Genomic DNA, 13,381 nt, shown 5'->3' with positions numbered 1-13,381 from the left:
GGGCTGACTCCCAGGGAGCAGCGCCGGGCAGAGCGTCAGGAACAGGGTGAGCAGAGGGGAGGACGCGGCTGGTACTAAGAGGTCCCACCTGATAAGAAAAAATAAGCCCGAAGAAAGAAGTTCTGCTCAGAGGAGTCTTATCTTGGCCCTGACAGGAACAGGCAGGGGATCCGTCCGTGGCCGGGGGCGTGGGGGGGCAGGGAAGGTATAAAGGCTCAGATGCCTTCATCCTGTACGGGGCGCCTTCCCTCCTGAGCCACCGGAATACAGAAACTGTTCTTTCGAAGAGCAGCATGGTAGGAAGGTGAAAGCCCAGCTGGCTCTCGGGCAGGTGGGGGCGGGGATTTCTCGCACCGACGGGTTTCAGCCGAGGCCTGTGCAAGCAGGTGGGCGGGCAGCCCTCTGCCCCTCCAGTCACGGGTAGAAGAGCGGGCGGCCCCCGCCTCAGAGGCCAGCGGGCGGCCCTTGGGGACGGCATCACCAGCAGCCCCAGGCCAGCATCTCCCCGGGGCTGCTCTGGTTCAAGGGCCCAGTGGGCAACAGCCCGGCCTCTCCCCCTCGCGGAGGACGCTGTTCTACCCGCGTGGTCCTCGCCAGCAGGGAGAGGCTCCTCACCGAAGAGCACAGGTCTGGGCGGAGCAAGGACACCAGGCTCCCGTGTGGGGCCGACTCCGGTCCGGCCCGAGCCCGGAAGCCTCACTCGGTCTAGCTGCCGTCACATGAGGAGTGGAGGCCAGGGCTTGGGAGAAGTGGAGGGGAGGGGTCCCCCAGAAAACCAGGACTGGGGAGAAGGAGGGCAGGACACGGGTGGCCTCGAGCCAAGGACACCGGGGTGCGGGCTCATAGAGCCTCTGCCTCTCGCTCTGGTGAGGGCCCCTTGAGAAGTTCAAACGTGTCTTCCACCACTTGCCACAGGCAGTTGTCCAGCGGAAACTCATTGTCCACCAGGTTGACCAGGAAGTAGTTGTCGTGGATGTACTGGATGATCATGCGGGACGGGGACTCCTCCTCATACAGCTTGCCCCACTGCTCGATCCACAGGGCGAAGGCTTCATCCTGCGCACGCCCACAGACACGCAGGCAAGGTGAACGGGGCTGCCCTTGGGGCAGGGCTCCATGCTCAGCGCCCCAGGGCCTCCCCGCTGCTCAGCAGGCCATTTCCAGGAATAGAACCAGGCGAGCTGCCAAGCCGCCTCCCATCCTCCACCGCAGGAATCCACCGGGAGTCCAGTCAGGGCCCAGCCAGGAAGGCGGAGCCACCGGGCCTGGGGGTGTGGCCCCGACGACACCTTCCCGCCCCTTACCTTCCAGAACATGAAGCTGATGGGGTCTACCACCGTAGGCTGGATGATCTCCCGCCCCGGGAAGATGCCCCAAGTGACGGCATTGGGCTGCAGCTCAGGCGCATTGGTGATGTTTTCACCCTGAGGGCAGGAGGGGGTCAGAGCACACCTGGGCGCTGCCACTGCAGCCCCCTCACTGCCTGGACCGGCTCACCCCCTTCGGCTGCCCTCCTCGCTCTGCAGCTCCGTGAAAGGCCGGGGGCTGCCCATTTCCTTCCTCCCCCATGTGTCCCAAGCTCCGCACCCCCCACGCCTGCTGGCTCCTGCTGGCTGCCCTCGGGTCTGCCCAGCCAGGCCTCTCTCTGCCACTCGGGCTGCCGCAGGGCCTCTGATTCCAGTCCTCCCTGGCGCTCTTACCCCACCGCCATCCACCGCCTAGGACAACACGGAGCCTAGTCACCACTGCTGGGAAAGGCTCCCTCTCGCCTTCAGGGGAAAACCCAGACGCCCAGCAGGACAGTCAATCCCAAGTCAGCCTTCCTCTGAACCCACTCGGCATGTCCCCACAGGCCGTGCAGACAATGCGTTCACACACCCCTGCTCTTTCCCTGTGACACCCTCTGTCCTTAAAGATTCCAGCCACAGGGGACCCTTCAAGCCTTCCCTGGCCCCTGGGTCCCCAGCATCCTCTAATGAGCCTTACTGTTAAGAGTGCAACTGGATTGGTAATTACCCGCTGACCGGGCCCCCTCACTACACTGGGGGCTCTGAGCCGGGGCAGGGGCCTGGCTCTGGGTACATGTACCCATTTCCACCACGCTGGCCAGGGCCAGGTGCTCAGCGCTCGCTGAGGGGAGCAGGACACGCGGTGCCTGCGGCCTGGGACCCTGGGCCACGGAGCGCCGTCTAAGCCCCGGGAGCCGGCCTACCTTCACGTCCACGATGTGGTAATTAACCCGGAGCTCATACTTCTTCAGCACCTGCAGAAGCGCCCCCACCGTCTCGCGGGAAGTGAAGAACTCCAAGTAGGCCTGTGGGACAAGGACAGGCACCGCCCCATCAACCCCAGTCCCTGCACGCCCGGACCCTAGACCCTTGCCCTCCGACCGTCCCGGGGAGGCGCCCCGCAGACAAGCATGGCAGGACTCGACACACTGGGACTGGTGTGGCCACGTGGATAGAATCAGGAGCTCAGAGCGGGCGAATACAAGCAGAGGGGAAGGGAACAGCTTTGTGAGGTTTGTCTGGACAGGCCTGAGGGACACCTGTGCCACTCTTCCAACCAGGGAAGGCTCCTGGAAGAAGCCCCTTTGGAAGCCGGACGGGAGGCCCCGTTTGGTAAGTGGAGACCTGGGAGAGAGGCCTGACACATCCCATCCTCCCCACTCACTGGAGGGCAACACGGACACCAAGGGCTTCTCGGGGCACCCACTGCCTGTCAGGGAGTGGCTGCGTTAATAAACTGCAGGGGGAGCGCACTGATCCCCATTTCACAGATGTGGAAACTAAGTTCAGAGGGGCTGAGCAACTTGGCTGTGCTGAAGGTAAACAGCAGAGCTGGTCCTCAAACCCAGGCCTTTCAAACTCAAGCCCACAGGCTGCGATTCTAGAATGTAATCTTAACTCTAGCAGCCCCAGGAGAAAGGTGCCAACTCAGGACACCAGTAACGGCTCCAGTAGGTGAACGCTTCCTGCGTTCCTCCCACCTGCTCCCATGTGCTCTGTCATGTTTTGGCCCCAGAACATGATGTGACCTAAACTCATTTTACAGAAGAGCCAGCTGAAGCTCAGAGCGGGCAAGCGACCTGCATCCCCAGGGCTGCCGGACTCAAAGTGTGGGCTCCTGGCCGCTCTGATCCTCTGCCCCTTAGAATGAAGAGACCCCAGGGAGGAAGACTTCTCTGTCCCCATCTCTAGGGAACCCCTGGGTGCCGGTGGAGGTGGGGCAGCCCTGTGTGTCCCTGCCGCACCTTCTGGAAGACATAGCCCCCGCTGGGGCCCCAGCCCACGATGGGGTCAGAGGATGGTTTCCCGTTGATGTTGGGCTGGGAGTTGATGGTGAGGATGCCCTGCCGGTTCACTCGCAGCAGCTCCTCCTTCATCAGGCTGGTCTCGGCCGCCAAGGGCTCGTCATTCCAGGGCAGGCAAGTCACCTGGGAGAGAGGACAGGCTGAAGCTGCGATCACACAGGGCACCCTAGGCTCCTCCCTCTTGAGGGCTCTGCCTACGACTATGTCAGCCCTTCTAGGCGCCCTAGGTGGGATCTTCCCAGCTCACCCTTCCTTCTGTTGAGGTGTCACATTCAAGCAGAAAGAGGGGAGGCCTGAGTGAGCAGGAGCACTGAGAGCCACGGCCCTGAGGTCGGGCCCACAGGGAGAAAGGGTAGGGGAGTATAACCGAGGAGCCCACATCACTCACCTTGTAGCCCTGCTGGTTGGGCTCTCCAGAGAGGTAGCGGGCAAAGACTTCAAAGACACTTTCTTCACTGGTCAGCTCCTCCCCCCACATCTTCAGGAGCTCCTCCCTCGGGGACTTGCTCTTCAGGTAGAAGAGGTAGTAGTCCTTCAGCTCCCCGAAGGCTGGAGAGGAGGAATTGCCCCTGGCAGAGGACGTGCCCAGAGGGCAAGGCACACTCCTGACCTGGGGCTCCCGACAGAGGGACACTTGCACCCACCCACTTAGGGAACATTCCTGTGAATCCTATCCCAGGCTGCTCCCAAAACACATAAATAAGCAGGCAAACTCCCTCCGTCTCCACCCCAAGCAACAGAATACCCTTGCAACAGGCTGCCACCAGCAGGTGCTCACCAGCGGCCATTGGGGAACTCATCCCACTCTTGTGTACGGTAGATGTAACTCTTTGGTCTGGAGGCCCAGAAAATGGGGCGTACATCTTCCTCCCGGCGCTTGGGGTGGGCGCTGACAGCCCAGGGTAGGGGACGCCTGAGTGAGAATGGAGACAGGATGAGTAAGGGGTTAGCTAGAGGAAGCAGGAGTGGGGACACCACTCAGCCTGAGTTCTCTGATTAGACTCTGCATGGAGTTCCCACTGAGACAGAACGCAAGTGTACTGCTAGCCACGGCAGACATCTGTCTGTACCACCGTGGTGGCCAGCACTGCTAGGGCGTGCTGGTTCTATGACCTCTTTTTGACTTCTCCGCCCATCTCACTTTCCTCTGTGCCTCCCGGGCCCAAATCCAGGACCACTGGCCTTACCTGGGGTCCTCGATCCACATGCCCAGGCGCTTCAGCACCTCTGTGGTGGCCATCTCGCGGTTGAGGGTGTAGAAGTGGAGGCCTGGCACCAAGCCACTGGTCAGAAGCTCCTGGCACAGGCTCACAGCCTGCTCAATGCCATAGTTACGGATGGCGGCATCATTGTCTTTGATTGGCTCAATCACATCTTTGATCTGCTGCGGTACCTCCAGCTTGGACAGTTTCACGAGCTGCCGAAGGGAGTGGTAGCCCTGTACGAGACACGGGGGGCTGTGGGGTGCCACCTCCCAGCCCATCTCTCCCCTGAAATACTTACCGCCCTTTCCATCCCCACCACGCCTCCAGGCCAACTGCAGTCTCACAGAGTGACTTGGGAAAGTCAGTCTAGATTGCAGGAGGACCCTCGCCTTGTCCTGCTGCTTCCCCTCCACAGAGTACAGCAGCTGCCACAGCATTCCTGCCCTTCCGCCCCTCGGTGTGTTTACTGATAACCTGGTGAGCATCAAGGCCAGTGGTTCCCAAGGTGCACTGATCGTCAGCACCAACTGTAAAACCTAAGAAGTGATGTGTAAGCTCCCAGGCCTCACCTCAGACCTATTAAATCAGAACCTCTAGACAGGGGAATCTGGAAATCTAACTTTCAAAAAGGTTTTTCAAACAATTTTGATAACAGTTAAGTTTAGGAAACATGGATTTAACCAAGATTTAAAATGAGAGCCATAATCCCTTTTAGTGACAGTTGTCAGCAAGCCCCCCAACACACACTGCTGCTGTTTGGGGGGGGTGGACTAAAGGTGACCAAAATGGGGTGGCACGTTTGCAAGGACTAGAGCATCTGTCTGAAGGGAAACCTACTGAGCATCAGAGATTGGCACTTCGCCTCAGGGCCCTGGCCTGTGCTGGGACGGGGGCGAGGGGGTCCACGGCCCTCCTGGGACCCTCACCTGAATAGGAAAGATTCCGGGGAGGATGGGGCAGGTAATGCCTATCTCGCTGCAAGCCTTAACAAAGTGGAAGAATGTGTCAGCCTCAAAGAAAAGCTGGGTGATGATGAAGTCGGCTCCTGCGGATACCTTCTCCTTCAAGTACTTCAGGTCGGCCTCAAAGCTCCCTGCGTCGGGGTGGCCTTTGGGGTAACCTGCCGGCAGGGATGACAGTAGGGAGAGGCTGGCTCCCACGTGCTCAAGTGAGTGACGAAGAGACCAGAAAGCTGGGGGCCAAGAGTTCTCTGCCTCGGGGGTTCTGGACTTGGCCCTTGTAATACCGCAGCACGGGCAGGTCGAGGCGGTGAGTGGCTGAGCTCACAACGATGTGCTTCTCACTCTGGACACGACCTTTGGTGAGAGGTGGCTTAGGGCCACCCGCCCAAGAGCTGGGGGCGGGGGGTGGCACCAAACTCCCCACGCTGTCCTGCCTCAGGTCCCTGGCAAGCAGCCGGGGCAGATCAGGCCTGGTCACTCTGTGGCCACAGAAAAGAGAAAATGCTGCCCTCAGCGTGGGTCGGGCGGCATCTGGGGTCCTGGGCTGGAGTCTGGGCCCTGGATTCAAAACCAGGCTTTTAATTTAACACGGAAATTACTCAGGGAGCCAAGAGACTCAGTTGGAAACCTCATTACCCAGGGGAGACCTGAAGAAAGTGGGGATGTTTCACCAGAGGGGAGAGTGGAGCGAACACCGGAACTACTCCCAAAAGCTCAGAGGTCTGTCGCGGAGGGGAAAGGGATTGACCTTCATCAGCTTCCTTCTTAGTCACAGTCTGTGTTGCTTCTGATGACAGAGGCAGGATCGGTCCCGGGGAGCTGCCTAACACTGGAAGCAGCGGCCCCACCAAGTACCAAGCTCCCGGAGTGTGCGGCACTGGCTGCAGGGTGAGCACGTGCCGGGGAGGCTGAGGACGGGCTCCAGATCTGCCTGGGAGGCAGGACTACGTGTCGCCTCGGCTCCTAACCAGCGCCGTGAACCCCGGGGCCGCCTGCTTCCCCGAGCGCCTGAACTCACGGGCAGCCGCGCTTGCAAAGGACGACAGCGGGCCCTCGGGAAGCTTCGGGGGCGCGCGGGCTGCCTGGGCCTGCGCCCTGGGCAGGACCCTGAGCGGGGCTGCTGGGAGGCCAAGCTGCTTGGCTGTGATAAGGCACTTCTGTTCTGAAGAAACCCCAAGTCATCAAAAATGAATATAAAAACTCTTGTCCCAAGGGGCAGAGGGGAGGAAGGACTGAGCACCACAATTTCACTTCCAATAACGAGGCTATTTTTCCAGCAGGAGTTTCAAACACAAGGAGGCTTTAACAGCCCAAACCGCGGCTGTAAGTCCTCAACGTCACCAAACAAATGTAGCATTTGCTTATAGAGTTCGCTCCGTTACTGTATTTTCTGTCTCAGCCAACGTGCTGTCTCTCCACCCCAATCGCCCTGCTTGTCTGTTTTATGACAGGCCAAGCCCCAGGTCCCCCAGCAGCTGCAAGCTCACGGCTTGGCCAGTCTCCATGCACGACCACCTAGTGCCTACTGCACCTGCGCACGTTCCCCGGTTAACTGACCAAATGGTGGCCCGTGCAAGCAGCGAACACCTGAACAGGTGGAAATGCTGGCTCTGTTCCTAATGCCTCATCGGGGCCTCCCAGACGCCCCTGAACACCCCCGTTGACTGTGATGGCCAGGTACATGGGGGCTGGGACTAAGTTCAACGCCACCACCACCAACTCCCTTCCAGGAGGCCGCGGTGCATTCAGGTCACCTTGACATGCTACTCCAGAGCACAGCCGTGTTTGTCTTGATATAAAAATGATGTGACTTTCCCTAAAAAATCTTGAGAAAAACTGTCACACCAAGATGATGTGTCAAATTAATCCCCGGACTTCCTGCGTCCCTGGCATGTGCTGGTCTGAGGCCCAAGCTTGGTTTGAGCAGCTGAGGCCGATCCCAGCGAGTGGAGGTAAGAGGGAAGGCCACCCACGCCTTCTAGCGGGTGAACCTGGCCTGTCGGTGGTGGCGCGTGGCACTGGAGCTGAGCCGGCCCAACGCTCCCTCCGGAGAAGCTGCAACTGACACTGAGACCTGCCAACCATCTGGACCAGGGGCCGGAAGCGGGCGTGCCCACCCAGGGCAGGCGGCCGGTCAGGTGGAGGGAAAAGCAGATCGGGTGTGCTGGACGCCTGGAGCACGCGTGCAGTGGACGCAGAGCTGAGGGCCTACATGGCTCCAGACAGAAGAGGGAGGCCTGCCTTTTGGACTGCTGCCCGGCCCAGCGCCATTTCCTGATAGGGGCTCGGAAATCCCCTGGTCCCACATCTGCCATCGTAACAAATACCCCTTTTGTGTTTAAAAAAGAAGAATCGGACTGGGAAGCAGGCTGGGAGCCCGAGAAGGCAGAGGGACAGAAACGTAAGGGGTGACGGCAGCCGAGCCCGGAGCAGATGACCCACAGGAACAAGGGCGCTGTACGATGCGCCTCTGAGGCTCCCTCCCCGGCAGGTGCCCTGGGTTACCGGGGCCTGAACTGAACGCTGGTGGGGGCCTCCTGTGCCTCTCCGGGTGTGTCCCGCCTTCCCTTCCCTGTCCCTACGCATGGGGAAGGCCCGGCCACTCACCTGCCACACAGATGTCAAAGTAGTCCCCAAACTCGCTTCGGATGTGCCTCACCAAGTCTGCGGCATAGCTGAAGCCTCCTTCCTCCTCTTCCCACTGGTCACCCACGGGGTCTGCGGGGGTGGTAGAGGTCACGGTCCCTGGGTCTCACCGCGTTCCAGCTGCCCTTCTTCCTCCTTGTCCTTACCCCACACCCGGTGCCCTGGGCTCCTCAGAGACGAGGCCCTGAGCTTCTCCAAGCATGTGCCTCCTCCTCCCAGCACGGCACTTGGCAAGGGGTGGCCGGGCAGCGGTGGCCGTCCTGTCACACACTTACTGAGCCCCACGGGCAACGAGCTGCCGGTATAACCAGGGGACAGCTGTTCTTCAGTTAGCCGGAGCATCTGAGATCCCTGCCCTACCCAGATCTGGGTGTGTCGCACACCCGCACCCTCCCACCCTCCCGGGAGTCCTTGCAGGGAGCATGAGGCCACAGAATCCCACCCATCCACATCCTCTTCCCACACTCGCGTGCCTGATGACGGCAGGTGCCAGAGGCTGCAGAAGCTGCCTCAGCCCTGGGATCAGCGCCAGAACCATGTTCTTTGACTGGACCCAGAGCTGGGTACAGCCAGCAATCGATGAGGCCGTGTGGAGCCACCAGGCACCGGCTGCACTCCTGATGGAACTCCTCCTCGAGGCCTGGAGGTCGAGCAGTGGCTCCTGTGGGGTCCCTGCGGCACCCACTACCCACAATGCCCACTGACACTACTGCCAGGGAGAGGACCCTGAGCGTGCTCGGTGTGGGACCCTTCCAGGGGCAGAAGAGGCCTTCGAGGGAGTGAGGTCCCAGGGAGTAGAGTGCTTGCTCCACACCTCCCCTCAGCGCCAAGATGTTCTTCAGGCCCAGCCGCTTGGCCTTGTGCAGATAGCCTGTGATCTGCTCCCGGCTCTGACAGCAGCAGGTCATGTGCAGGATGGTCTCCAGGCCACAGTAGTTCACGGCGGTGCTGGCAATCATCATGGAGGATGTCTCCTTGTCTGAGCCAGGGTCCCCTGCCGGGTGCCAGGTCACATCTATGAAGAGGGGGCCACCTGCCCCCATCCGATCAAACCTGCGGGTAATTTCTTTCTGAAGAGGGGCTCCTGAGAGCACACGGCCCTTCACCACCTTCCCATGGGCCTGGGGAGTTAGGGAAACCTCACGCGCAGGTTGTAGTCACATGACCTACGTTCACGTCCTGGCTTTGCTACTTATTAGCTGCGCGCTCTCGGGTAAGTCACTTAATGCGTCTGAGCCTCAGTTTCCTCATTTCAAACATGTGCCAGAGAACAGTACTTACTTTATAATAATAACTCCAAAAATACTATGATAGATGGCTCCACATCTCTTAGAGCAGCGCTTGGTACACACTCAGTGTGAGCTGCTGTTACGAGGATTTTTTTTAAAGATTTTGAGAGGGATCCCTGGGTGGCGCAGCGGTTTGGCGCCTGCCTTTCGCCCAGGGCGTGATCCTGGAGACCCGGGATCGAATCCCATATCAGGCTCCCGGTGCATGGAGCCTGCTTCTCCCTCCGCCTGTGTCTCTGCCTCTCTCTCTCTCTGTGACTATCATAAATAAATAAAAATTAAAAAAAAAAAACATTTAAAAAAAAATAAATAAAGATTTTGAGAGAGTGAGCGAGAGACTGGGGGGGGGGGGACGGAGGGAGGAGAAGCAGACTCGCCACTGAGCAGGGAGCCTGATGTGGGGCTCGATCCCAGGACCTCAGGATCATGACCTCAGCTGAAGTCAGATGCTTAACGGACTGAGCCCCCCGCCCCCCCCACGCTGATGATGACAATGACGACGATGATCATCGCAGAGATACCTGATGTCAACAATGCAACCCTTTTGTGAGAGCAGCACTGCAGCCTTTCCAAAGTGCTTGCAGTTTGTTATCTTAGGTGATAAGATATTTTGATGGTCAAAGGTACAGGGAATTCTCAGAGTGGCAAGCAGAGGCTCGCCCTAGGAAGAGGAAAAAGGAAGGTCAGCAGACAGGGTTCTTTCCAGCCACCCCCCCCCACCCCCGGGGGTTGTGGTGCAGCAGCCAGCAATCTCACAGAACACGGCCACAGCTCCGGAACGAGACGCAAGAGCCCCAGGTGCGCACACGTGCCTGTCTGCCTGTCTGACCAGCTATAACAGGGCATTTAAACACCCTCCTGCCTTTCAACTTCAAAACCTTCAGGGTGACTCACGAAAGATGCAAATGATAAAATGCATAAACTTAGGAAAGATAAAAAAAGGAACCAAGGGGCGCCTGGGTGGCTCAGTCAGTGAAGCGTCGACTTTCGGCTCAGGTCCTGGGATCGAGCCCCACATCAGGCTCCCTGCTCAGTAGAGAGTCTGCTTCTCCCTCTGCACCCCCACGTGTTCTCTCTGTCATTCATTCTCTCAAATAAATCTTAAAAAAAAAAGCGGGGGGTGGGGGAACCACAACACATAATGTGCTAACAAAATTCATTCGGCATTTTTAGATTTTGAGAGGCGTTAAGTCAAATTCCTAAACTCGCTGAAAATGTGAAAATGTTCTCCAAGCTGCTGCTTTATGACTTCCTAAACCGTGTTCCTGTCCACCCCAAGTTCCGCCACAGAATGCAGCCTGAGAGAATCAACACTTTTAACCCGTTGAAGAGTGTGTCTAAAAACTCCAGATGCTCGCAGGGACTTTAACCCACAGCGGAGAAGCTGCAGCTCTAATGATCTACCCTGCTCTTTTCCACCCTCTCTGGCTGCCTTTTCCTCCCAGGTCAAAGGGTGGCTCTGCAGGAGAGCGGCCAATTTGCCTCCCCCGGGCCCCCTCATTCCGAGCCTGCTCCCTCACTACACCGACTCACCTTGAGATGAGGTTGACCGCTCCCTCAGCAGTCCGAGGAGGAAAGAACTCCAAGGAGAACCACCTGTCACCGGATTCCATCCTCCGCCTCATCTTCTCCCTGAGTCTGTCGTGGCGCTCAGGGTCCAGCCCCGGCGTGGAACATCTCGAACTATCCTTGGAGCTCTCGCTGCCGCTGCTGCTGCCCTCCGAGCGGGGAGTGGGACCGCCGTCCCCTCGGGGCTCCTTCACCATGGCCGGGCTCCTGCTGCACAGAGCGGGGGCAGAAGCGTCAGAGGACCGGCAGCCAAGTCCCGGGGGGCAGGGTCAAGTGAGAGATGCGGCATTTCCACGCAGGAAGAGGGCGAGGGCCGGCGGGGGTCGGGTGGCAGTGCCCCAGCCCAGGGGCTCCACCTACCACAGCTGTGCCTGTCTACGCCGCCTCACTCGAGGCTTTGCCCTCCACCGCTTCCTGGCTCCAAATCAACCAGCCCCCACCCGGCGCAGAAACACGCTCCTTCGGGCCCTGGCATCTCAGCCACAGCTACCTGATGGAGGGTGGCACTGAGAACCCGACCCTGCCGGCCTCCAGAGTCCACAGTCCTAGGTGGGAGCAGCGGACTCTGGCTGGGAGAACCCGGGGTGTTGGCTGGTCCATCTCTGCCAGCAAGGTCCCCGAGTGGGTGGGTTAGAAACGAGAGGAAACTTCCCCAGCGGGTGTGTTCATCTGGGCGGAGGGAGCAGTGACTCGGGAAGAGCCCAGAGCTAGGGCTGGGGCCCTGCGCAAGGGGGCGGGGGCAAGGCTGCCCGGCCAGAGGGAGGGCTGAGGCTCCAGTTGCAGAAGCCGGATGGAAGGAGGGGGCGTTGACAGGGGACGGCAGGGCTCGGTGGGTAGGAGGCCAGCAGACGCTGGGGTCACCGGATTCCTTCCAAAGAAGGCAGAGCTCGGCCTTGGCCCAGCCCGCACATCTCCTGTTACTCGGAGCAGCCTGCGCACAGGATGGAAGGAGCGTGGGCATGACAAAGCAGCCACGTCTCTCCCGAGTTCATGCGACTCCAAAATAGACCCTGTCGTGGGTTAGAACGCGACACTGGCTGGCTTCCGGGAGTAACCAGATTCAAATTCGGTAAGGGCACGAATTCACGTCCTCCTCGGAACAAAAGCCGGCCCGTCCGCGCCTGCCTTCCAGGCTGTTTCCCTCAGGCCACGCAGGTCGCTCACAGTAACCCCCGAGACCGCAGGGCCCCCATGCCCTAAGCCCCTCGCGTGGCAGAGGGCACGGGCCGGCCAGTCAGTGGGGGAAAATAAGACAAATACTTAAAAGCACACTTTTACAAGCGTGCAAACACGCTTCTTTCGTAGTGAAAAATCCATCGCGTGGGGACATGGGGCATCAGAGGGGCCACCAGGCCCAGTTCACTCCAACCGCCGCGGCTGAGCGGGTGTCCCAATCGCGCCTGGGGTCCTCCACTCCCGAGACCTAGATGACCTTGATGACCTTCCCGCTGCTCCGCTGGCCCGAAACCCACGCAAGACACAAGTGCAAACAACACAGACTTGTACATCCAGAGTCGAGGGGCCAGGACCAGAGCGATGACACCCGAACCAGTGGTCTCCTCCCCAGGGATGCCCGATTCGATCCCGGGCTCGGAGTGCAGCTTCTCCGCAGGGCTGTCGGTGAGGACGGGCAGGGCACGGGCGGCCCGGCCGGGTCCTCCCTGGGAGCGGGGCTGGCCCACCGTCCGCTGGACAGAGGACAGAGCCCGCAGCCGGGAGGGAGCGCGGCCGCCCGCGGTGCACCTGCTCCTCCGCGCCCCGCCACCTGCGTCGCCGTGGGGCTCCAGGTCTCGCGTCCTCCGGCGCCCCGAGGTCCCGGGCCCAGCGGCCGCACTGCGCTCTCAGGCAGCCCTCGCCATCCCGACGCGGCTTGGGCCCGGCAGCCCCGCGGACACCTGCGCGCAGCCCGGCGCACACCTGCGCGGCGGGGCCACGGGGTCGAGGTGGGGGTGCAGACGGGGCCCAGGGCCGCCTCCTCCCCGGGACCCCCGCTTCCAGGCCGGGGGCTGACCCGAGGGGCCCTTCAGGGCTGAAGCCCCCGGGGCTCGCACCTGCCCCCCCGCCCCCCCAGGGGTGATGAGCCCATCCCCTGCAGGGGCGAACCGCGCTGCAGGGGGGCGGCCCCCACCTCCCGGACGTCCCTCCCTCCCTGGAGACCCCACGCCTCGCCCGCACTCACCCTCCCGACGCGGGGGGCTCAGCGCGCGCGCCCGAGCGGCGGCCAGACCTGCGGGGGGCGGGGCGCGGCGCAGGTGTCAGGTGGCCGGGGTGGGGGCGGGGCCAGACGGCGGGCGGAAACGCTCCGCGCGGGCGACCGGAAGCTCCCGCCCCAACATGGCGGCGCCCAGAGGCCTCGTTGGAAGCGGCCCCCTCCACCGTCATGTGACGCGGGCCCTC

General features: G+C 60.7%; 1 protein-coding gene across 8 annotated transcripts; it reads right to left on the bottom strand.

Annotated features, from left to right (window-relative positions):
- Window positions 1-120: 120 nt before the first annotated feature.
- Window positions 121-13,381, bottom strand: MTHFR (methylenetetrahydrofolate reductase). 8 transcript variants are annotated; one of them, XM_041765366.1, is made up of 12 exons: window positions 13,164-13,381; window positions 10,949-11,194; window positions 8,941-9,179; window positions 8,088-8,198; window positions 5,445-5,638; window positions 4,501-5,054; window positions 4,092-4,226; window positions 3,702-3,882; window positions 3,254-3,436; window positions 2,213-2,314; window positions 1,305-1,424; window positions 121-1,056 (listed from the first exon to the last, which is right to left on the bottom strand). In XM_041765366.1, the coding sequence occupies exons 1-12, from the start codon at window positions 13,364-13,366 to the stop codon at window positions 841-843; spliced, it is 2,484 nt and encodes an 827-aa protein (XP_041621300.1). In that variant the 5' UTR covers window positions 13,367-13,381; the 3' UTR covers window positions 121-840. The 8 variants fall into 8 exon arrangements, with proteins under 8 accessions (XP_041621300.1, XP_041621305.1, XP_041621301.1 ...); XM_041765371.1 differs by having other exon boundaries at window positions 4,501-4,751; XM_041765367.1 differs by having other exon boundaries at window positions 10,949-11,191.

The sequence above is a fragment of the Vulpes lagopus genome, chromosome 8 (assembly GCF_018345385.1).
Source record: "Vulpes lagopus strain Blue_001 chromosome 8, ASM1834538v1, whole genome shotgun sequence".
Classification (NCBI taxonomy): Eukaryota; Metazoa; Chordata; class Mammalia; order Carnivora; family Canidae; genus Vulpes; species Vulpes lagopus.
Note: the sequence above shows the minus strand (reverse complement) of the source record. Positions and strands in the feature narration are given on the sequence as shown.